Raw genomic sequence first — 25,474 nt, 5'->3', positions numbered from 1 at the left:
TTACATCCTCTGATTCAAAGACATGGCATATCATTTTATACTGCTTCTTTCCTTCCTGGGCACCAGGTGTTGTTTCAATACAGTCTTGAGAAGCTGATCTCGGCATGCGGCGTCGTGCCATTAAAACCACAATGTTACCAATGTCAGCAATATACGAGATTGTGCGCAGCGCGTGATCCATCATTGTTTCCTACGTAACACAAAGAGAAACATTTTTCCTACCTGCTGTTAATTTACAAATGCTGCATCTTCTCTCTTGGATGATCTGCTTGAGAATAACAAAAACTACAGCTCTGCTTTCTGTGGGCAACCTGACGATACCAATGCAGTTCATGGGCATGAGCTCCAAAGACGTGTTCCTGCTTCAAGACATCAGCTTTGGTGGAAGTGCTGCCTGAGCAGATGCAACATGGTAAAGCAGTAACAGCGATCTATACTAATGTTTTCTAAACAATTTCATGCTGTTGGAAAATTACGTTTCACTTTTGTGTTTGTTCTGCTAAATGAAGCAGATGCATTTCACAGTGACAGAACAAGTTTCAGCAGTCATTTCAGTATGAGAAAATGTTACCATTTCCTGATTTTTTTTTATTTATGTTTTTCAGTAGTGATAATATGTAAAATATTATCTTTTAATTATGATTGATTTTGTTTATGTCCTACAACAATAGTAATGCATAAGATAATGTTTTCTTACATTCAGCAAAGGCATACTTTCTTTCTTTATAAATACTGTTCAGTGCTGGCATAAGTGCATAGCTAGCGGTGGTGGTTCTGCTGAGAAAGAGTGTTTCGTAGCTGAGAATTTGCTCTATCAAATAGTGTTCTTGTGCTCTTTGTATCTGTTGTAGTTTCCATAGAAATAAAGAGGAGGCATTACTTTTAGAGTAAACTTTCTATTTATTGCTCAAAGTGAAAACACGTGGAAACAGTTTAATTGGTCAAACCAGCTGAAGTTTTGACCTCCAGTGAACAACTAAAAGCATGCACCAAATTTTACCTGAATTGGAATGCAGAAGTACTTACTATTGAATTGTTTTGTTTTGCTTTACTTTATGATCTCTATTAGTTTTATGTTATATTGTTTTCTTGTTGTCCAAAATATATTTGGATCTTGGCTAAGATTGAGTTTGTCTCTATTGCTTTTGGCAGCTGCTTGAATATATATGTACAGATATTTCTAATTTGAAGAAACAGGATAAAAAAAAACTTACAGGTTTATTAGTTTTCTGTGAGTATAGTATTTTTGGCAGGTGGTTGTTGTGTGGTTTGTTGTTGTGTTGTTTTTTCTTTATTTTAATTCCTCTATTGTGCATTCTCATTCTGTTTTGCAGGCTGCTTCCTTGTTTTCAAGGAAGTTTTATTCTTTTATTCAATGTATTTTATGTTATTGCTGGTGATTCTCAGTGTACATCTGAACATCTTACTGGGCAGCATGAGATCAGTTTTTACATAGTTCAGTCATATTAGATGACTGACGTACCCTCCTTGGTGTGTCAGCAGTAGCAGTGTTTCTCTTGATATCTGATCTTTCTTAAAAGAAAAACCTCACTGAGATATGAGACAATACACAATTTTCATTGTTTTATGTAAGCACCAGCATCGCTTATGTAAATAGCTAGCTTTTACTTTACCATTAGTAGAACAAATCTCTAAGGCCTAACAGAAGAAGAGTGTCACGTTGACAAGTAATTAAGAATTTCAGTGTGATTTAACTTGACAGAAAAAAATACTGATTGTTTCTTAGAGCCACCTGTCTTATTTAAGAGAATCATTATCCATAAAATGATTTTAATGATTCTTCTCAGTCTTAAAAGAAAATGTTCCATGCTTATATCTACAGTATGAAAAGAGGAGATGGTTAAGAGATGGTTGGGGGTTCTCTCTGAGATTTGCAGGGGCTTATTAGGATTTCTAACACCTCTCTCAGTATGGAAAAATGTTTTATAATGGACATCTCTCAGCAGGATGTTGGGAGCTCTGCAGAGGTAATTGCTGTTCAGCAGTCTGCAATGAGTATATGTAAGGGTGTAATCATACCTGCAATATTCACAAGAGTGAATGGACCTGGGAAAATGAAGGCATTTATCTCACCTGCCAAAAAAGCCTTTGTGTTTATCATCACACAGAAGTTACTCAGAGGTTTTGTTTTTACTTTCTCCTTGTAGGAGTGAAAGCAATAATTCCCCATTCCGTCCCATCTTTGGTTAACTGATGCAATTATATTTTGGAATAAGGTAAATGTTATATAATGACTGTAAACATGTATCAGTCTTCTTGCTTTCATTCCACATGCCATTCCAGTCTATTTTCCATTACCTTTATCTCATTTTCACTTTTTTTTAACCTTTCCACAATCCCTCCATCTCTGCCCTGCCTATCCGCTTTATTTTTTCACTTATCCTTTGTCTATAGTACCATCCACTCAATTCTTATCTTTTTATTTGTCCTTAAAAATTCTTTCTGTCTTTTTCAAGACTCCTTTCTGACTTCTGTCCACCTTTCCTTTACACAGAATCTCCTTTCTTTCCATGGAGCTCTCCTAGAATCCCCTGTTGCTGTCCTTGAAACTCAGAAGGAAAGCCTAAGCATTATTCTTTGAAGTGAAGTAGTCCTGTGGCAGTGTGAATCAATCTGTGAAGCCAAACATTTTATGTAACCAATCATCCAGCAGGGACTCAGTGCATACAGTTGTCATTTGTGTATCTTTTTGTCTGCTAGCTTTCCCAGTTGCTTCACTCCCAGCTTCTTTCCACTGGATAAGCAAGAAGAGAGGAAAGGCTGCTATGATATTTCTGCTGCTTTTGTGCATGTAAATCCACAGCAGTCAGGAAAGAGCTGCTCTTGTGCAAAGCAGGTATGTGACCAAACCTAGGAATGCTTCTACCAAGTCTGCTAAGGAGGTGGTGGTCACCTTGGGCTGAATATTTTCAGTAACTAAACACCAGGGAACTACAGAGCGGCACAGGGGCCATTTTAGTGCCATCAGAGCTGGTCTTATTCTGACAGAGCAATATAACCTTAATGGTACTAATCATATTCAGTCCTACTGCACATCATCTTTTAACTGAGAGCCTTGCATTTTTAATTGGCTGCTACCTCATGTGAGCTATGCAGTGCTACAGATGGATTAAAACATGGATGGCACGCTGCAGATATAGGATTTATGTAATTGATAAAGCCATGAAATAACAGACTGCCTCTACCAGCTGCCACACCAGCTGAAGTAGATCTATGATAATTACACTAGTCAAGAAACTTCACGAGCTCTGAAAAAATATTACCAGGCCAAAGAAGTAAAGCATGCCAACAGCAGAATTTAAAAGTTCCTTACAGCATTCTGAAAGACTCGCTGTACAAAAAGAAAAAAACACCAAGCATGTCTAAACAGTTTGTAACCCCACTATTGCTTTTTTTGAACAGATCATACTGGACACCATTCCTTGTGGTAAATAATATTTTAAATGCATTTCTAGTGTTATCTCAAATGAATCAGGAAAGTAAGATAATAGTTACTCTGACAAAATGCTTGTGGTGTGCCTCAAAGGATTTCTTCTAAAATCTTTTTTTTTTTTTTAATTGCTGTTCAGGCTTTAAGTACTTCAAGAGTGAAGTCCTTAAGATGGAAGGGATAGGGCGAATTACATTGAGATTAGCATTTGCTTAACAGAGAGAACTCCCTGTTTCACCTTCTAACAAAATGTAGCTGTTAATTTGTCAATAATTGTGTTTAGCTGTCTTTACACTTACAATTACTAGCATTTTATTTTACACAAATACAAAAAGTTGTCAAACTTTGATGATACGCTCTTGGATAATGCGTGAGTTCAAAAAAAGGCTGACATAACAAAAAGTTGTATTGGTCATTATAGATGAAGTGCAGTACTGGGACTGATTATGGTTGGCAGATTGTAGATAGTTCTGCCAAGTTAGATATGTGGTTCTGTTCTGCATCTGGTGCCATTCTATGGCATGTAAGGACATCTGCTTATGATAAAAGAAAATTAAGGAATTTACTGGAGATATTATAATTACCCACACATTAACAGATGCTAACTCTATCTTAAACTTTAGGAAGAAGTAGGTGTCTGCCTTGCTAGTAAAACAAATAATACAGTAATCAAAAACAACATAAAATCTTGTATGTAGAATGCTACGTTTGTAGGCATTGTATTTACTGAAGATCTTTTCTTCTTTAGCCATGGTATTTCTGAACTCTGATCTTATAAACCAAGCTAAAAGTTCAATAACCATTTTCTGTTTCCCTCTTCCAAGTTGTTCATGAAAATACAGAAGAGTATTACACCAAAACGTGCTTCTGAGTCCTCCTCTGCTCTTTATATTGCTGTCTACATGGCAACATATCAGTAATAAGTGCACTGAAAAATGTTTGGTCTGCTTTTATCTCCTCTATCCAAATGATATAATCTAGAAAAAGTTATATGAGACAGCAATTAAAAGCCTTATTCAAGTTAGTAGGTGATGTCGGCTGCTTCTCTGCTGTGGACAAATATATTCCCTTGTCACAAAAGAAAATTATTGATTTGACATGATTTGCTTCTGACAGACCTGTGCTGATGCTTGCCTTTCTCCAAATGGTTGGTTTGTTTTGGCATCTTTCTGACAGTTAAACTTTTCTGTAATTCTTGGTGCTATTTTAAAAACAAAAAAAGACTGAAAACTGTGTTCATAATTTCTGGAAAAATATAATTGAAACAATGTAATTAAATTGCTCCAATGATTTTTCCAAGCATTACAAAATGAATTTTCCTGTGCCCCTCTAATTTCTAACATAACTAAATAGTTTCTAAATGTTTCTTTATTGTAACTGGAGGTGTTATCTATCATTTTCAGCTGTTATTAGATATATACAGTGGAGACTTTGAATAAAAAACAGAGCAAAAACATTAGTAAAATGTTCCTTCTCTAAGCCTCTCTTAAGAGTGAAAATTTGAATATATTTCTGTAAGCATGGCTGTAGACTAAGAGATGTTGTGAGATGATGATACTTAATACTGAAACACGTATAAAGTATATGTTAATGATGGTCAATTCCTTAAGAAAAGTATTCTCACAAAAATCGCCTCTTTTTGAATACATATATGATTCCTAGGAGATAAGGCTGATCATTGCTGCAGCCTTTGGATGTTGTTCTAGTATGAATAATTAATAACCAGTAATCTACCTTAGGCACAGAAGATGATAGCACAGATGTGATTTATGAAAAAGTTGTAGGTTAAATTTTTTAAATGGCAAGATATGAATGTCTTGGACAAATAAATGAATGACTTTCTTGTTAGGTCCTAAGTGCAGGCACTGGAACTTTCAGAGACACAGGTACACATTTTCTGAATTAATCTTAAATCTTTTCCTAAACTGAATTACAGCTCTCAGTCTCAAACATCTTCTCACACATCAAATAAGCAAAATCAGTCATTAGCAAGTGTTACAACAATAATAGTCCTAAGATTCAACAATGCTATTTCTCTCAACAGCAAATTTATCCAAACTTATTAGTTTCACATTAGTAATAATATGAGTTAGACTAACAAAAAATGGCTCTGAAACAATCAATGTTATTCGTGGAGATATTTAATCATAACTTACCTGTGTGTCTGCATTTAGAACTTTGATTCTCTGTGTGGAGATGAACAGGTCCACCTCAGTCAAGGCCTGGGAATCTCCTTCTGAGGTCTACAAGACAGATGCTTTGTTACAGTGGGACTTTAATTTCCTCTTTAGAATGACAAATTCACGGATCACTTCACGCATAATGTGATGTGAGTCAATTGCATTGTTAAACCACTACAAAGACAGTTATTCAAAGGTGTTTCTAAATACATGCAAAGGACACATTCACTGCATAGGAAGAGTGAAGCGTACTCTTGTGGTTAAGAGTGAATTTTCAGAGCCCCTGGGATTGACTGCTCAGGTACTATAATTCTCTACGAATAGCCAGAACAGGAGAATCAATGTGGCTGTTTCTTCCCCAATGTCTTATTGATGCACATCAGTTCTTGATTGAGGCACTGGAACTGAGAAAGTGACTTCCATCAGCTGCTTAGCCCTTGCTGTCTTCAGTGAGCTCACAAACAAGTTCAAGATGATGCTCAATACTGTGGTTTGGATGTGATTTTTTTTTAGATTTTTCCCCTAGAAAAAACACAGAACTGAGAGCTGACCTAACATCTCTTACTGCACAGAGAGCCTTTAGGTAGGTGTACTGGAGACCTCAAATTCTAAGCACAGTTTTTTAGGGAAATGAGAAAGGAATAAGAAAACAAGGTCACAGAGCAAGTGGGGCTGCAGAATAATGCCAAGTGTTTTTTCTTAAGTGTGAGGCCTGGCCTTGTGCCAGGGAGACAACAGAAGAGAAGGTGGCAAAGAAGCTTTTGCCTCTCATCACTGCATCATGCAAGAGCTTATCTAACACTCCGAGTCCCAGCAGGAACCTATTTATTCCTCCAGGCTGTTTATCCACAGTGCACCCTTGCAATCAATATTTACCAGCACCCATCTTAGCAGCCTCAGAATAAAAAGGCCACAGACCATATTACATTTTGCTAAATGCAGGCATCAGTCTCCAGATTACAACTGTGTTTCTTTGATGACATGGTGCAAGGAAGAGTGATGTATTGTTATCCTTTTCTATAGCTAAAAAGGCTTAGCCATACCTATAATTCATTCATATTCATTCAAATTAAATTAACTTGAGCAAAATACAAAGCAGCACAAATCCACTTTGGCAGAGATTACTTGTGGTGCTTTTTATCCATGATTGTTACAAGGAGATTAATTTGAGTGATATTTTTGTTAAATATAGTTAGTTAACTAATGTATATTTTTGACTAGGTGAAATGTCTCTTAAATTGCTCCAGCTACTGCTTGGTTAATCTACTTTTAAGTATTGACAATATTTTAGTAAATACACATAAGTCATAGGCATAGAAAACAGACCTAATTGCTTTGGCTGGCAAAATACAAATAAGGATTACATTTAAAAAGTCTCCTGGAAAACGCTGATTGTATATCTGGACTAAACAAATCAGAAATATTAAACAGAAGAGCAGCAGCAGACAGGCACTCTAGCAAGTGAACGATGAAGAAAATGAGTTAATTTTATTCCATCCAGTATTCTATTACTTAACAAAGAATAAATCAAAATGACAACTTTATGAGGACCCATAATGAAAGACACAATGCTCTGTGAGGAACAAATACAACAGAAATGTAAGTAAACATTAGAATTCAAGAAAAACAGTTTACACACCGCTTTTTTCTTGATTTTAGCCGCCTTTTGCATCCTCTGAAGAGTAGCATAAAAAAAGAATGCAGACAGATGTACACACAAAAAAAGAGAAAAGACAGCGTGTGAAGTCAGGGAAACCTTTTGACTATGAATCCAGACTGTTGAAAATTAAAAATCTGGGGCCAGTGGGAGAAGGATGTGCGAGAGGGAAAGGACTGTCTATATCTTATGCTGTTCTGGAGCATAATTGGATTTAATGGCATTATGCATGTTGTTGATTGATTACCAAAAAAAAATAATACCAAAGAGTGTTGTCTGTTATCAGCTGCTCATAACATTTATCCTCCTGCTAAATATACAGCAGTCTAAACTGACAGTACATGCTCTATTTTAAATTCAAGTTTTTCTATTAATATTATAATAATATTAGTCATATGTCCAAAATGTAATTGTCATACAAAACATAACTTAAGTTCCTTCAGTGACTATCCAAAGTAGTCAAGTATACCTGGCAGGTTCAGACTTCACAAAAGGCTAAACAGAAATTCAAAGGTTTGAAAATTCAAAATAATTCAATATACTAAGAGTCATTTTCACAATCTTTAATAAAGGAATTAATGACACAATGGGAAACACAGTCAGAAAACATCCATTGGTCACTGGAATATTTTCAAATTACAGTCTGCCGTTTGTCTTTAATATATAAATTCTTCATACAGCTTTCAAACGATTCTGAATAGATTGTGGAGTAATTTATATTTTGTTCCTAGGAGAAGCTGTATGTTTCTTCATGACAAGCACTGGAAAATTATGGTATGTATTGTTCTAGCTCTGTACTCACCAAAATGCACTTCAGAGTAGGTTTGAAGTGACGGATCTCATCATGTTTAGAGATCAGCTGTCAAAGTATCAGAGAGTGTTCTGCAAACCATAAAAATCCCCTACCTTAACACGGCTCACTGCCTCTTGAGCCTGCATCATCCTTATGTTTTTGGAAGGGTTGCGCTCAGAGAGCAGCTGTGTAGAGCCCAGGTAATTGGCTGCAAAGATGATCCCATCAATGAGGTCTTCAGGTTCGCAAGGTCCTGGAACTGACATGGCAAGTTTACAGTTACTGTGTCTCAGAAGAGGATAGAGAGATGAGAAACAGAATTAAGGCTATTAAAGTTTGGGAGAAAGATGTGCTCTGTTTCAGCATGAAACCTAACAGTTAAAATTTGGGGAAATGACATCTTGATGCCATATAGTAATGTGTAAGGTCTAAATTCAGGGACTGATAGAAAAATACAGTCATTAGTCTGTTACCAATTGTATAAAATGGAGAGCTGGAGAAACATGCTTCAGAACAAAGCAGAATGAAAGCCTCACAGTCTGAGAAATAGCACCAGCAAAGTCATACAGCCTTTTCCCCTGAAAGCAGGGAAGTCACGTAAGGCAGTTATGGAAATGGAAAGATTAGAAAAAAATTAGTGTAAAAAAGAGAGGGAAATAGTGGAACTTAGTATTTCTTAAATATTAAACCTCATTCAGCAAAATGCCTTTGCATATGCTTAATATTCATTATGGAGTGACTTGTGAATTATGAGTAAATCTTAGAGCCTTACCCAAGTTGTTTCTTTCCAAAGATGAAGAAGAGGGGACAGGGACAAGAATAAAGGACAGCATTTACTTCTTACTGGGACTATGCTCATCACCCTCTTTATTCAGCTGTTAACCTTTACTTCTAGCTTTACTAGATCAACGCATAAAAACAGCCATTCCAGAATCTGAAATCTCCAGACTGCAAATATTTTCTGTTGCCCATGAGTTTTTTTAAAGAAATTTTCTTTCAGCTCTGCCAACTTGACAAGCAGCTGCCACATTTTCTTGATGTACCTCAATCTCATGTGCGAGGAAAAAGCAACACTGAATGGAAATGGCAATTAAAAAAAAAAAAATGTTGTACTGTGGACTTGTGATTCCTTTATAAGCAAATGGTTGTGGAAAATTAATATACTGAGAAGGAAAAACAGAAAGTATCTTACACCACTGAACAGTGGTTTGTAGATATATCTTCTGGTGAGTAATCCTATGCCTCGTTTTCCTGTTGTAATTTAGAAAAAGTGTTCCAATAGTAAATAATCTTGATTGCAAGAAGTCACTTTCTTCCTCAGCTAGTGTTGCAGCCTCCTATACTTCCATGCAAGCTTCACATTCCTTTGCTGGAAATCAACCATTGCAAAACATACCAGCTCTCGTAATTCAGTACTAAATATATATATATATGTACACATATAAGTAAAAACCTTTTTATTTATACCAAAAATACTCAAAATAGAGCTATTTGTTTTCCTAGAAAACACTTCAGTTTCAAGCCTCAAAAGTAGAGGTATATACCACAGTTAGACATATTCTGCATTAGGTCATATCCATATAGATCCAGTAGTGGTTTGGGTGTTCATTAAAATCAGATAATTTTCATAAAAATGTGAAAAATCTCAACAAGATCCTTCTGAATCTAATAATTTAAAATGTCACCTAAGCTTTTCATTAAGATCAAGTCTTTCAATATCTCAAAAAATGATCCTTGTTCCTGTAGTGATAATTAGTTGAATGACATAATTAAAAAAAAAAAGATAATTCCAACAGAACTCCATTTACTGTATCTCTGATCCCATTTGCTTACAACTGTGCACCATTAAATTTTTCAGCGGGCAAGTGATGCATTTTACACGGTAGCTCTTAAGATGATGTCATTCAGACATCTTCTCAGGCCTAAAACTTAGTTTTGTAAATCTGTACCTCTTTCAGCAAGCAAAAAACATATCCATACTGTGTCACACTCATATCTTGCTTCACAGATAGCAAAGAGGAAAAAAAAAAAAGATAGTGATTTTAATGCTGGTTAGCAAAATTTCATTGGATATCTGCATCAATACCATCATTCAAAATTAAAGTGGCTTTAATTTGGTTTACCTTCACTCACTTCAGGCTAAGTAAATCAGGCTGAATTGAATCAGGGCTGCGTTAACTCTGAAATACACTTACCCACACAATGTTTAAATCAGTTTAACTAACCTCTGCTGGCAGTTAATTTAGATGCATTTTATTGAAATATTTTATATGCGTGAAGATAAATAAAACTGGAATGCTTGATACAAATTCGAATATAGATTCTACTGCATCAAGCAAGGATCAAAATTCTATCTCCTTGTCAACAAAAATAAGAAAAAAAGATAGTGGTTATTTAAAACATCTCGGTCTCTAAATTACTTCCTTCCCATCCCAAAAGTTCTGGCTGAATTTAGGAAAGCCTGTGTTCTGTTCTAATTGTTTTCAAGAATGTGAAGTTAGCTCTTTTTTTGTTAAATTTGTCCCTTTTAGATCTTTGAATATGACATTTTTGTCTTGATTTCCAAGTGACTGCTGGCTGTGTCAAAGGCCTTTCAAAGACAAATTTAGAGACCTGTTTGTATGCATATGCTATTGGCAGCTCAGTGCATGAAAGAGTAATAACTCACTGTAGCTTATGGGGCTGTGAAATTAATGAGCGTTACAAGGGAAAGAACAAATTCTTCTCATGTTTTGGTAGTTTGATGCCAGCAAAAGTATTTTCATGAAGTTTGTCCAAAAAATTCTTGAAAATGTAAAAACACTGGAGTTTTCAAGCAGTTCTGTTATTCTAATTTTACTTATTTTGATTCTTCAAAATTTTTTCTTTTCAGTTGGATATAGTCTCATCATTTCCTCATAGAGTTAGAATTAGTGCTTTTTGCAGAATTATTATAGTAGTAACAAATTCTGCTGTGTTAAGTATAAAATAACAGCTCATACAGAATGCTTATAACAACAGATAGTAAAAAAAACAACCCACCAACAACAAAACCCACCAAAATCACAAGCATGCTGGGCAGAAGACATTTCCAACGTACGCTTCCCATTGTGAGAGAAGTAGAAGGTACTGTCAGGAAGGTTAAGACATCTGTTGGAAGGATGTAAGGAATAGTATTGAAAATTGCCAGGGTCAAACTGGGTTACCTGAGTATTTTCTTTCCTTATCTGTGATGTTTAAAGAGTATAAAAATGCAGACTTGGCTGAGATCCCAGCTCATCAGAGCACTTAAGCATGCCCTTGGCTGTAAGTATGTGTAAGGCTTACTGATAAGGAAGGGAAGGAGAAAGACATCTGGATGTTGAAGACTGGAATTTTATGTTGGCTGTAGATATTTACAAAATTAGAGAACTTTTTCGGAAAAATTTAAATTTTTGTACCATATGAAGGCAATAGAGATTACTTGATTTTCTGCTGAACTGGTAATACAATGAGTATATTAATTATTTCTAAGCCAAAACAGGAGACTCTAAAAATGTTTAAATTAACTTATTAATTATTTTTAAGAAAAAAATTCAATAATGCAACTTAACTGAATTTAATAAGGTCTTCTGATCATATGTTTTATATTTATCTAAAATAATGTGCAAACCAAAGATTCAGAGAGTATTAGGGATTACGCTCAAAACACTGAAGCACCATCAGCTGCCTGCTGAGAATCACTGTGCTCTGTGAAGTCGCTGAGACCTTAGGATGCGTGGCAGTGCAGCAGACTTTCATAAGGAATAAGTGGCCACAGAGCATATGTCACCTTGCAGAATGTCTACCTACAAATTCCATCTTTTGGCTTATTTCCCTATTTCATCTTGGTTGAGACACTGCAAGGGAAATGAGATTTAAGGTGATGGGATAAATTTGGGGGGGGGAAAAACCAAAACTCCCGAACACTGCACAAATTACCACTACAAGCACATATTGGTACATCTACCGAAACAACTACAATCGCAAAGACACACATCTCCTATATTTTGTGCACCTATCTAATTTGTTTTTATGTCCATACTTCATATGCAAAACTATAACGAGTGTACAGAAATACAGATACAACTATTGTAGCTGAGGAGTCATACTGAATGTTAAATGCCTCAACAGCTGAATGATGACCAGAACATGGTTATGGTTCCATCAAGAACAAGGATGTTACTGGCAGATTCTTTTTCAATGTGCAGAGGTGTCCCATTCTTTTTGGGGCACAATATACAAATTAATGATGAGAACTGTGAGTGGTTTTGGGGTTCAGAAAGCAGAGATTAGCTATCACAGAATTGCAGGGGTTGGAAGAGACCTCTGGGGATCATCAAGTCCAAACCCGCTGCTCACAAGCTCCTAGTGAGCTACATTTATTTCTATTAGAAATGCTCTGTAATACCTGCAATAGGAAAAGCCCGATGGATGGCTTATGCCCTCACACGGTGCTACTCGAGAAAAAAATCAGAGATAGCAGAAAGACTGAACTAAAAAAGACTCCTATGTTACTAAGGGAGTATACCGACCCCTTCCAATAGAGAGCTGACTGGTTTAAAAAGAGAAAAATGTAACCTTTTTACCCCAGTAAAATAAAAAGCGTAGTTGTTTCTGCCAGTGTTGTTAGGGATAATTTTTTACTTTTTAAAGCTCCACTAGTGCTGCCCTCCCTTTATAATTGCCCACCATACACTCAGTAGACACTTATTACAAAGGATCAGCTTGCTGTCTTGTCTCTCCTGCCTTTGGGAAATGCATTTAATTTACTTCTATTTAGGGGCTGTTAGCCAGTATATGCCAAGCGTGATGTGTAGTTTCTGTCAGATGTCAATTGTGTAAATGGGGCTGTCTTTGAACTTTCCATTTGCTCTAGCTCTTCAAGGAAATGATTAGAAGCTGCTAGTCAAGCTGACAGGATCGGGGAATAGGTGAAAAATGCATTGAACATTCTAATATTGTTCTAAGCCACAGTAACTTTTCCCTGAGTTGGAAATGGCATCAGAAATAAAGTTTTTAACCTTCATTTATGGTTCACATTGTAGGGAAATGCGTGTCAGAGCAGAGGATTCAATCCTTAGCAACCTCCTACTGCCTTCACTTGCTTTATGATGTAGACACTTCCTCTGTAGAAAGAGCTGTGAGGCTGGGTATATTTTCCCCATAGAAAGCTCTTCAATTTCTCCTGCACTGCTATTACTTATTTTCCATTTGGAGAAATGTCAATTTATTAAAACAAGAAGGTGGACAGATATAAAATGGGATTGTACTGAATATCATTATCACTCTTTGACTGACAGACAATTGAAGAAACACACGAAAACGTGGTTCTACAGAGTTCACCAAACAGAGGTGATTATGGTTCTCCTTTTCTCCATTTTGTACTCCTAATTTTTCTCAGATTGGGAAATCCTCTCCCATTTGTGCCTACAACTGAGATTCCCAAAGTGCAATATAGGCATCACTTCAAAATGACACAGGGGCTCTGAACAGTTCAGCTGCATGACTCCTTCCTCTGTGCAAAGTAATAAAGAACAGGGTGCTCTTCTACCTCCATAAATCTCCAACCTGGTAGGACCCACTGTTTTCAGCCATTTTTTCTCCTTCCAGATTTGTAGCTATCTCCATCCTTACATTTAGTCTTACCCATTGCTCCATTTCCCCCTCTTATCATCATCAGCTCTCATTGTCATAGGTATGTATAAGAATATTAAATATTTCCATACATAGTGTATTCTGAACAGAAATAGATTTTATTTTATTCTTTGCACTTTGGAGCTGCTTCTCTTGGGTTTGACTTTTTTTTAAGCATTCTGATCTTTAAAATGTATTGGTTTTTTTAATACTTTAACTATGAATGATGCCAAACTTACCATCAACAAAACTTGGAAATGAAGACACTTTCTTTGACTGTTGAAAAATAAAAATAATGCATGGTATAAATGTAATGAAATAATTTGCACAGACTGAAGTAAATTATTCATATTACAAACAACTGATTATTAAAAAAAAATAATTCTCTGTATAACTTCTGCATAGCCATTATTTGCAACAGTGAAACACATTGCATCATAGTAATTAAGTAATTTTAAGCAGGTTCTATCATACAAAAAATAAGGAGGTGTGAGGAAAAAAATGAAGTCAGCTGCAAAATGAGCAATACAAACCACAGATTCCAATCCCAGTCCAGTAACTCATCCACCGGATCACACTACATAATATCCCAAATTTACAGTTAAGAACATTTAACAGTATTTCACAAAACAAGAATCTTAGTCAATGAATGAAAAGAACTGTCTCTGATTGCACACTACCTAAGCCTACCACTGCTGTCTATACTCTAAATAAACAGATCAAGATCCTGCCATTTGCTTGTCTTATGTTGGCCTCCTCAGGCACTGCTGTTTCCAGGAAAGGGGCTTGATTTCTCTATTATGAGAAAAGGCTTCAAAAATCTGTCTCCTCAGTAAAGTAACAGGCTAAATATGTTTGTATGTTTGTGAGAAAACTCATTGCTGCTTTTAAGTCTGAATTTTACTTGATTGTGTCTAGCCTCAAGCATAACCTCATTGTGCATTCTTAGATGCTTTGTGCGCTCCACTCTTCAGTGACAAGAGCGGGTCTGCCTATCACTGTGCCTTTTTCACAGCTGACTGAGCAGGGACACGTTCACCCCAGAGGCCACTAAAAAAACTGAATCATTTGAGCCCTAAGAACTGAATGAGGTGCTTCATATTAGGGATTATTTAAAGAACTGTGAGAATTAAGCAGTCCTTTTGTTTCAAAGTCTGGCAAAACAGAAAACAAGGATAAGCCAACTTCTTTTTGATGTTGCTTTTACTCTTCAGTAATACAAAAAGAACTTCTGAAGCGTTCTCTCTCTTTATGTCATCAGAAAATTCTAGGCTTAAGTCTATACTGTGGATGGTTAAATAAAATGAATGTGGTAGCAAGTGATTGGTTTAAAGATCCGAATACACAGTCACAGAATTTATTGTCAGTTCAGGAAAAGAAAGAGTTTATGTAATGTGTCTGTGAGAGGGAGAAAGCTGACAGTTTGGTAACTGCTTTCCCTCATGGAAGCTCAACCAGCAGAATGGCCGAAAGCACCTACCTCAGGTGTGTTATTATTGTCAACTGGGCCATTGAGGTCAGAACGCTGCTGCTTCCTTGGCTGTTCTAAACCATTGCACATCTGTAGAAAAAGAGAGAAAGGATTTAAAATCCTTTTGTCTTCTGAAAAGCTTAAAAACAAAGGAGATTTCAAGTCAGTGCTGCAAGGACAGTCAGAAAATTTTCATCAGAAAATGTTATTTCAGCTGAAAAGAATTATTTAAGTTTCAACCAAAAGTTATATGAGGAAAGAATAAATTACATTCAGAAAATCTTAACAAAAATGCATAAAGCTTTAAAATCTGAAACAGTATGTAGCATTTTCTCCGATTATTTTGTGACAAGCAGTCATTTGTCATGAAGCTGTTCTGTGTTTTTATATACAATCAACATTCATTATGATACTGAAGTATATTATGATACAGTAGTTGAAATTTCCTATTTTAATTTAATATATATTATTAATAATAATATATTTAATATATATGAGATTAATATCAAAATGTTGAGGTGTTTAATTATAATAAAAGATCAACTTAGATATAAGTAAGGCATGTCAATTACCATTAAACAGCAGTAACACTACTGACTTTAATTAACATGATGACTTTATTTCAATGCAAATATTTCATGCAAAATGAAACCAAATACCAAAATGTTGAAATAATTCACAAACCAAAGTCAGAATTTTAAAAAGTGTTTACGCTCAGCACTGGACAAAATCGCAGCAGTCCTAATGGCACCTCTGATTGGGAAAGAAATATCCAGCACTGACTCTAGGATTCTCTGTTCATGGGATATTCCTTATGATATCTCCCTCTTTTTGGGCCAAGCACATGTACAGAAAGCTGGCAGCGCAGCTTCAGGCTTCTGAATAAATGTAGAAGAGAAAATATAAGAACGTATTCGAGAAAAAAAAATGAATCTTTTAAACCAGGGAATGCTCTTTTTCTTCTCAGTGGCAAAGTCCTCATGGGCAGAACACCAGCACCTGGAACAGGGACTGCACGTCCCACACCTGCCAAGAAAGTGAAGTTTTCCTGACATTGCTTCACTGTTAGAAATCTGGAAAGCCAACCTGATTTCTTACGGTTAAGGACATTTCACTTCCTTTTTTCTCCGTTTCCCCATTATGTGTAAAAGAAGAGTGCCTAAATGCCACCGTCACTGTAAGGCTGGACAAATACAATTCTGTACCAACAGTTGTGCTCATGGGAAACGCTGAGCCAGTATTATTTCAAAGCATCAGCATGAAAGTTACCTGTGAACATAACACCTTGTCTACTGACTTTCAAATGCAATACATAGCTGTAGATCAAAGAATGTCTCCATGTTTGTCTCTAGGCAAATTATTCCCTGTGAGTAATGTTTTGTCAGCTAAATAAAATGTGCGACTGAAGCAGGTATATTAGTGCTGCTCGTTCCATAACAGTAATGTTCAGGTAAGACAGCATAACATGGAAAAAATTCACCAAAGCACAGTTTTTGGGAAATAGAATACCTGAGACAGATTGATGCACAGAGCACCACGACACGGGGAAGCAGACCAGTGCCCTGCCTAGATGGCTGTAGTAGCTAAGAAGCTTACTACGTCCTTGTGTGCTTAGTAATGCTATTTTGTTTGAGACGAGACAAATCTAATCATATTGCAGGGCTGAACTGATACAGAGCAGTGCAGTGAAATACATTAACATGGGTAAACAAATACCCAAAGGGCTTTAATAATGATAGTATAATAATCATACATTATTCCCTAAAATAGTAGGATTAGACCAAATATGCTTTAAGCAAGAAACGTGACATGGCCATAATGAAGATACACTGAACTGTAAAAAGAGTGACAGCAAATAAATTAAATCCAGTACGACAGAATTCTAATACTTCTAAATCGCTGCCAGTTCTGATTACCACAACTTGAATAAACTGAAAGTGCACCTGCATATCAAGAAAGAATCGGTTGGCTGCTTTATTAAGCATACACTGGATACTCTAAAACATTACTGAAAAATGTCTGTCACAAATCCTAAATGGAGATGGACTCAGCCCTTGGGATCACAGTTCCAATTATGCTCTTTGATAATAACTCCAAGGAAGGTTCCATGTAGCCTTACTGTAAAATATCACCAAATACACGGATGACATTTCATTCTTGAGTTATTTCCAAGCACATTTGAGCTAAACGGTTGCAAGATATTGTAAATGCTTTAGACCTTGACTTAGTAGATTTATACTTATTTAAACTAACTATCTGCTGTTACTCTTTCAAATCATTTGAGTAACATCGTTTTACATCCTGCAGTTCCCTCTCTTTTCATACCTATACATGTGTACACAGTGAAAGAACACACTGTAAGGTAAACTTGAAGACATGCATTTTTTTGACAGGTCATTCACTACTATAAGGGAGGTGTCCCTATTTGTAATTTGTGGAAAAGGAGCTCAAGGAATTTGTTCTGTTCAGAGTTGCTTTGCTTGTGTACATGTTTACCTCCACTTTAAGAAGAACAACACTGTACACTCTTCCTTGAGCAAAATCTGTTTCAATAACTGTAAGGTACTGTTGTTCCCATTTGGGTGTCACTAACAACCATCACGCACAGTCTGAACAGGAGATAGCCAGCAACTATCAGAACATTAAAGGTGTGGTGCCACTGACATTTATGTCTCTGAGAGAGCACCAAAGCAGTATCCAGCATTACGTAGTAGAACATAAGGCAGCTGGAAAAGTCATCTTGAGGCTGGGAGGAAAACCAGACTGCATTTACTTAACTGAGGTCAGTGAAGCAACAGCACAGGTGGTGCAGAAACAAACCCACAGTTCCACCCACACCTTGATTGCCAGCCTGGGGCCACCTGGGCTGCTCTCCCCAAGGCCATCAGACCCCTTATAATCACCCTTCCCTGCCCTCTGTGGGTTCCACCTAAAGTTGGTAATGAGTGAATGCTTTTGGTGTGCTAATTGCTTATTCCACTGTAAGCTGTACTTCTTTTCAGTTAGAAGCTCATTTCAGCGATGTGGTTCTTGAGATTGTGCTCCTGAATGCTGTTGTGGTACGCAGCCCTGAATGTGCACTTTTCTGCTGGAAATGAGCAGGTTTGTCTCCTTTTATTTCTTTACTCAGAGTAATAATTTGAGAGAGGAATGAAAGATTAGCTTTTCTGTAACTGATAATCCTGTTGGTAAAGAGCAAGCACTGAGTGTAGCTCAACGGCAGGGTAAGGTTATATATATTACAGTGTTTTAAATGTTTGAATAATTAAGCTTATGGCACGGCTGCCAATCTCTTCACTAGCAATGTTGTTCAAATGCTGCATCAAGCAATGTGATCTACCTGCTTATATACACTAAAGCTAATTTGCATCTTGAAATGTTTTGTGTAGGTTCCAATGAGTGCCTCGACTAGATTGTAAAGTTGTCTGTTGCCTGAGTAAACCAGCAGGTCTAGATGTGTTTTGTCTAGATATGTTTTTTTATCTCTAGAACAAAGGTGAAGCAAACTTCAGTTTGTAGTTTCGACTTCTTGATCTCCAGTGGTTTCTGAAGGTGATTTATCATTATACAGGATTTTCTCCTGGTATTTAAATGCTACTATGTCTCTAGAAAGTTATCAGTGTGCAACTAAAGTATCAATTTGAATCAGTGGAGGTAACCTAGTAATAAGGCTGTCATAGTGATTGTATGGGGACTGCCGAGTCGTGGCCTGAACCACTGATTGAGCACCTGGTCAGCCCTGGAAGCACAGGTGAAGGTAATGATGGGCTCCACCCCTTAGACCTCATTTAAGAGCTGACTGCCACTGAGGAAGGATCTCTTACTGGAGATCTCTCCTTTGTGGAGTCCTTCTGTGAGCCTAGATCCTCAGAGATGAGTGAGCATTCTTCTTTTTGTAACATCTTCTCATTGCACCGTCCTGCTGCTGTTACAGCGCTGTAATTCCTATTAAACTAAATTCACTATTAGATGGTTGGGGCTGTTGGGTATTGGGAGGGAGTGCTGGTCTGCCAGAGGGAACAAAGGTGCTACAGAAAGACCTGGATAGGCTGGATCCATGGGCCAAGGTAAAGTGTATGAGTTTCAGTAGGGTTAAGTGTTGAGTCGTGTATTTTGATCACAACCCTACAGGCTTGGGGAGGAGTGGCTAGAAAGCTGCCTGATGGAATGGGACCTTGGTGTACTGATGGACAGTTGGCTGAATATGAGCCAGCAGTGTGCCCAGGTGGCCAAGAAGGCCAATGGCATCCTGGCTTGTATCAGGAACGGTGTGGTGAGCAGGATGAGGGAAGTCATACTCTGCACTGGTGAGGCCTCACCTCGAGTGCTGTGTTCAGTTTGGGGCACCTCAGTGCAGAAAGGTCACGGTGGTGTTGGAGCAGGTCCAAAGAAGGGCAACAAGGCTTGTGAAGGGCTTGGAGAATGTGCGCTATGAGGAGAGACTGAAGGAATTGGGGCTGTTTAGTCTGGGAAGAGGAGGCTGAGGGGGGACCTTATTGCTCTCTTCAACCGCCTGAAAGGTGATTGCAGAGAGAGCAGGGTTGGTCTCTTCTCACTGGTAACAGGATGAGGGGAAATGGCCTCAAGTTGCGCCAGGGGAAGTTTAGGTTGGATATCAGGAAAAGCTTCTTTACAGAAAGGGTTGTTAAGCACTGGAATAGGCTCCCCAGGGAGGTGGTTGAGTCACCATCCCTGGATGTGTTTAAAAACCGTTTGGATGTGGTGCTCAGAGACGTGATTTAGCAGTGGTTGTTAGAGTTGGGGTAGTGTGGTTAGGTTGTGGTTGGACTCAATGATCTTTAAGGTCTTTTCCAACTTGGGCGATTCAATGATTCTATGCTGGTAATGTGTGGTGGATTGGCTTAATATGCCCTTACTGAGCTGCCACTTCAGTTAATGTGTCATCAGAAACATGCTGTTCCTAGTAGGAGCGATCTGATTCAACATGATTCTTCTATAAAGGTAGTCAAGATCTGCCTCGTTCAGATCCAATCAGAAGAAGGATTTCTGAGTTTAGTCAAATGGAAATTAAAGACTGTCATAATTTAAAAAAGAAAAATCTATGCCAGGGTTTGTGACCATATTCAACTTCTGTGCATGAAGCAAACATAAAAAGAAGTTACAAGAGAAAATAAAAAACAAAAACTAAAAACCCTTCATGTGCCAGATGTATTAATGAATTGGGTCAGTCTGAGATGTCAAGGGGGAAAACAGAACAGATGTGGACCTCTTGGCTTGAGGAAGCTGTCAGAAAGCTGGCATAAAAATGCTTCAAATTCAGTTTCATGTTAGGGGATGTAATGCCTCTTCTATAATGTAAAGTAGAAAACATGAAAAAATTGAAGTTGTGTAAGCAGTTACAGCAAAAATACCTAAATATCTAAATGTATCCTGGCTTTGCAAGGTTTCTCTCTGCTTATCTAGTGCAGATATCCTTCCATGCTTTCCTGGAAATATTTAAAGAGAGGTTCATAACGTGAATCTCTCGTATCCACAAGTGTTCAAGGTTGAGTATATGTATTTACAACTGGAGGCTGACCGGTACACAGAACAGATACTGTGCATAGAGATACTTTGTTCATTTTTCAAATCTGTAGATTGTTGGCTCTTTCTTGGATGTCTTCTGGAGATTAGTTGCTAAAAGCAGATTTATCTACTGGAACCTTTAAAATAGTGGGTGTTGGTTTTTTGTTGTGATTTTTTTTTTTTTGCTTTACTGTTTAGTGCTTGATATGCAAGGCTATTAGCATTTATCCTAGACAGTGACTTGATACATTTCCTAAACATATAGATAATTTTTCTTCTGAGAATCAATTTTTCTTCTGTACATCAATTTCAGTTGCTGGAAACTAACCTAAGATTATATATAGTATAGTCAGCTGTGGGAGATGGGTGTTTTTTTTTTTAAGGTTTCTCCTCTCAAGACAGTGCAGTACATGCATTTTGTGCTTTTATGCATGTTTGCTTATTGATTTAAAAAAAACAAACACAAAACAAATAAAACAACTAATACATTCATGCAGCTTTTTGGTTTAAAATAAAAACATCCAAGTTTACACGTAAAGAACTGCAGCATTAATGTTCCATGTGCGGTACATAAACTGCCACCTCATACCTCTTGCCACAGTGTTTTGTACTGTGAGATGCACTTATAAATAACCAACATTTGAGTAAGGCCACAAATCCAAGGATCTTCTAGGCAAGAGGTCTAGCATGAAAATCTAACACTTTTGGCTTTGGGTTTTTCTCATTTCGCTCTAGAGGAACTTGATTTATTGTAAATAATACCATTACTACCTTGCTTTCACAAATGAGACACTTTCCTCTATAAAGTTCAGTAACTGCATCCAGCTCTTACACATTTTATAGTGAGTATTAGAAGATCTGAATGCCTCAGAAGAAAAACAGAGAATCTTACATGCTGCAAACTCTGTGAGGTCTGATGCTAGTGCTAAAAGTTCACCAAAACCTCAAACTAATGGCATTTAGTGAACTATTAAGTGCCAAACACATCTTGGCAGGAATGGTACCATAATGTCCTTCCATCTAGCCTGATTTCTAGAAAGAGCTGAGGATGAGCAACCTACATTGAGTGAACAGATAAGGCTTAGCTTATAAATACATTCAAGTGATACTTGCTTAAGATTATTTAATGTTTTTTTTTAAATATTTCCTTTATTCCTGGAGACTTGGAAGGGTGCAAGGGGGAAGTCTGTCACTCATGTCTTCATTTGCCAGCCTTTGTGTGTCAATACTTCACACCTTCAGGACTTAAGGGCTTATGTGCCCCTCTCCCCGGTGAAGACACAGCAGCTCTTCTCCATCTCCTTTACTGTGAATTAGGAGCATGTCTGCTCACTCTGCTGGCTTATCTCTTCATACAGAGCTGAAATGGATGCTTATATCTACATGAGGAACTACTTTATTTTTTTCCTCTTATTTGAAGAGAGGGGTGAAATACTGTGCACTGCTTAATGCTCTATCTGTTAGACAATAGCATATGGGTTTCAAGAAGAGTGATTGTAGAAATTCAAAGGCTGTATGCCAGATAGTGCCTACCAATCCCAACAGCTCCTTCTATGTTATTTAAAAAGATTAAGGCATTGGTCCAAGACTGACTGGAAATAATGCTTAAAACTCAGGCAGCTCAGTGATGCCTGGGTCCCTTTGATTATTTTCACTCCAGCAGCAGTTACATCAATATCCTTGTGCTCCAAAGCCCTGGTTGTTAGAAGTCTGACAAGAATAGTAAAGGTACAATGCAACTCAGCTCAACCTCTGTTAAATAAACACTGAAAGAGTACAAAAAGATGTTGGAAGAAAAGCCTATTTTGAAGTCTGTTTGGGACTAGCAGTCATTCAGGATTAAAATAAAAAAAAAAAACACAACAAAAAAACCCACAACACTTATTCAACCATCTATGAGAATTCACTGCATAACTTTCTTGTTCAAAAGCTCTTCTTACAAAGCAGCAGCTTACAAGCAGCAGCACTGAGCAGCAGCTACTGGTGTGCTGGATGAGCCAGATCTTTCTGACACCCACTAGCCTAAAAAAACCTTGCAGTTCCTAGCCAATAACTAGTTGCTACTCAAAGCCAGCAAGATCATCAGTCCTTAATCGTGCAAGCTCACACTTTAATGCTGGCAATAACCTACTGAATATAGTTTTGGTTCTGATTATACTTTGAAAATAGAACGCAGAAGTGAATACTTAATTTACTGTAGATACAGGAAATCTGTGAATATACCCTCTAAGGTTTTTTGTTCATTATAATAAAAGCTGACCTGTTTCATCTACCCGTACTTAGACATCTGATTTCTTTTTGTTGTGTGTTTTTTTTTTTAGAGGAATTGATGTATTTTGATGTCTTTTTTTATGGAATAGCCTAGGATAAATTACTTCGTTAGACACGGGGCATTACAGTATTATGATTTCCATAGCGATAGCTTCTGTGAAACTGAAACAGAAATTTATACCTCTGAAGCTCAAAGTGTTTTAATTAAAAGATAATATACAAAATAACCTAACTATCTTTCCTACTCTGCCATCTAAATATTTTGTTCTACTTCTTTCAAGCAGATCTGTTTGTTAAAGAAAATAACTAATATTCAGCTGCATACAGTTTCAGAATTAGATTTTGCTTGCACGTGGTGAGACATGAACAGTCAAAGCTTCAAAGTATCTAACCTGAGAGGAGTCTTATGTCAATTTGAAATTTAAAAAACATTGAAGAAAACTTCACAGCTCTGTTCCTCTGGAGCTAAAATTTGAGCTTTGTTCTCAGATTCTTTTTTCTAGGACTTTCTTGTAATACAAAAGACCATGCATGGTGTAAATTGGCATCAACATCATTGTGATAAAATGGATGAATACCATTTTTTGTACAAGTGAAGTTTCTTGTCCAGATCAAGGTAGTACCAGGTAATACACAAACACAGCAATATGCAGACATTTCTTGCTGTTGGTTTTCACATATGTGGCATCTAGTGTTGGTTTATGCTCTACTGAAAGCATAGAAAATTAAAGCTAATTGGCTACAAAGGTGGTGAAAGAGGTGACCTTAATGGAAGGGAAAACTCCTCAAGTGTTGACCTTTGGTTTTAAGGTTGTATTAACTGCATCTGGGGGGGAGGAAGGGGAAATTACAGAATTACAAAACTGTTTTGCCCCATGCATCTAGAATACCCTGTTTCACTTAGCTCTCTGATTTGTGTAAAACAACTTTCCTAGATCGACCTAAATTGACTAATATTAAGCACATATTTCTAAGCATACAATGTAGTTATGTAGTTTAAATATAATATAGAGTAAAAGCAAAACTATTGCTCTCCAGTTCTGTTTGGAATAAGTAATAAGCATGACAACTGCATTAATGCCTCTGACAATCTGGATAAAAAGAGAACCTCATACCTGCTCTTGTGGCCACTTCTGTCTGTCCTCTGGAGTTCTTGATTTTGCTTTAAAACCTCTAGGCACATCTCCACCGTGCTTAGAGGCAGATGGGATATTCAGTGATTTTGGCCTTCCTTCATGCCTGTTAGCACTGTGAACAGCTTCTCCCTTTGAACAAGTCTCTTTATAGTCATGTGCCATGCTTTCAGTCCCAGTGTGCTCTGGACTCATCTCTGTTGTACTGTTTATGCTGCTCATGCTCATACTCATTTTGATTTCTGCTACAATCTGGTCAATGTCCTCTTCCTGCTCTTCCAGCTCTGCATCCTCTTTTCTAGAATGATATGGTGATATCCCCTGTGAGTTTCCATTAGCCTCTGCTGGGTAATAGTCCGGGTAGCCACCTTCACTTTGACAATATTGTATATTCTCATCTTGGTCTTGAATCTCCAAAGATGATGCTTCATCCTCTAAAACCTGAATGCTGTTATCTTGACCTTCCTGCCACTCTTGTCTGTCTGTCACCTCATTTTCATCCTGGTGCTGAATTTTACCTTCAGACCACTCTTCTACAGCTTCCTGACATTCATCTGTTTCAATATGATGTTCCTCGTTGGCAGCATATTCTTCTCCATTGCAGTCCATTCCTTCCAGGTAACTGTCATCCTCTGGACAGTATCTAATGTAGTATGTGATCCCTTCCTCCTCTTCTGGCAAGCCTTCATCATAGTCCTCCTCCTCAGAGGTGTTATTCACATAGTCAGAGCTGGAGTCACCGTCTCCGCTATGATCATTGCACTCATGTTCCAAGGGTGTAGGACTGCCTTGTCTGATGGTTGCTAGTTCTGCCTCCTTTGCTGGATAATCTTCAATAGGAAGATCACTTTCCTCATTTTCAGGCTCCCTGTTGTGAGATGAGGTTGGGCAAGCTCTTGCTCTGTGATCCAGCATGCTGGCTGTAGTGCTCTGACGCTTCCTGTTTGCCATAGCCAACTCCTTATACGACAATCATTTCTAAGCAATTGCTGTAGGGAAGATGGAAAAACACGGTCAGGAAAGGTCATCAGAGATCAGTGATGCTAATAAGAAACAGCAAGTGATGGATTAAAGTGGTAGAAAGGATGTGTTTATAGGCATTTAAACTAGATTCACAGACACCTAAATTCTAAAATGCTTGTACTGCAGAACTGTGGTATTAAGTGTAATGACTTCACACTGAAAGGAACAGAAAGAAAAGGTCCTACACTTAAGCGAAGCATGTTCTAATGTAGCATCTTTTTTTTTTTAATTTGATAGAAAATTCATCTGGAAGCTTTAAATTAGTTTTCTTTTTCTTGCCACTAAGGGGTCATGCTTTGATTGCAATACGGTAAGCTGTAGTTATTTTCAATTTT

General features: G+C 37.3%; 1 protein-coding gene and 1 long non-coding RNA gene across 4 annotated transcripts in view; one reads left to right on the top strand and one right to left on the bottom strand.

Annotated features, from left to right (window-relative positions):
• APBA2 (amyloid beta precursor protein binding family A member 2) overlaps positions 1-25,100 on the bottom strand; it is a 41,074-nt gene extending 15,974 nt beyond the window's left edge. For 2 of the 3 annotated variants that reach the window (XM_019619412.2, XM_003209400.4), the window contains exons 1-7: positions 24,099-25,100; positions 15,196-15,276; positions 13,955-13,991; positions 8,195-8,340; positions 7,271-7,306; positions 5,608-5,694; positions 5-190 (exon numbers count right to left, since the gene is read on the bottom strand). In XM_019619412.2, the coding sequence (XP_019474957.1) occupies positions 5-190; positions 5,608-5,694; positions 7,271-7,306; positions 8,195-8,340; positions 13,955-13,991; positions 15,196-15,276; positions 24,099-25,067 (1,542 nt within the window). In that variant the 5' untranslated portion in view covers positions 25,068-25,100. The remainder of the gene's footprint in view (positions 1-4; positions 191-5,607; positions 5,695-7,270; positions 7,307-8,194; positions 8,341-13,954; positions 13,992-15,195; positions 15,277-24,098) is intronic. The other variant, XM_003209399.4, reaches the window with a different exon arrangement.
• On the top strand, positions 197-10,104 carry LOC116217085. Its single transcript, XR_004161036.1, has 3 exons — positions 197-2,857; positions 8,020-8,062; positions 8,875-10,104. It is a non-coding gene; the product is annotated as an uncharacterized LOC116217085 (long non-coding RNA).
• Positions 25,101-25,474: the final 374 nt, after the last annotated feature.

Source organism: Meleagris gallopavo, chromosome 12 (genome assembly GCF_000146605.3).
Source record: "Meleagris gallopavo isolate NT-WF06-2002-E0010 breed Aviagen turkey brand Nicholas breeding stock chromosome 12, Turkey_5.1, whole genome shotgun sequence".
NCBI lineage: Eukaryota > Metazoa > Chordata > Aves > Galliformes > Phasianidae > Meleagris > Meleagris gallopavo.
The sequence above is the reverse complement of the archived record's forward strand: the minus strand, read 5'-3'. Positions and strand labels throughout refer to the sequence as shown.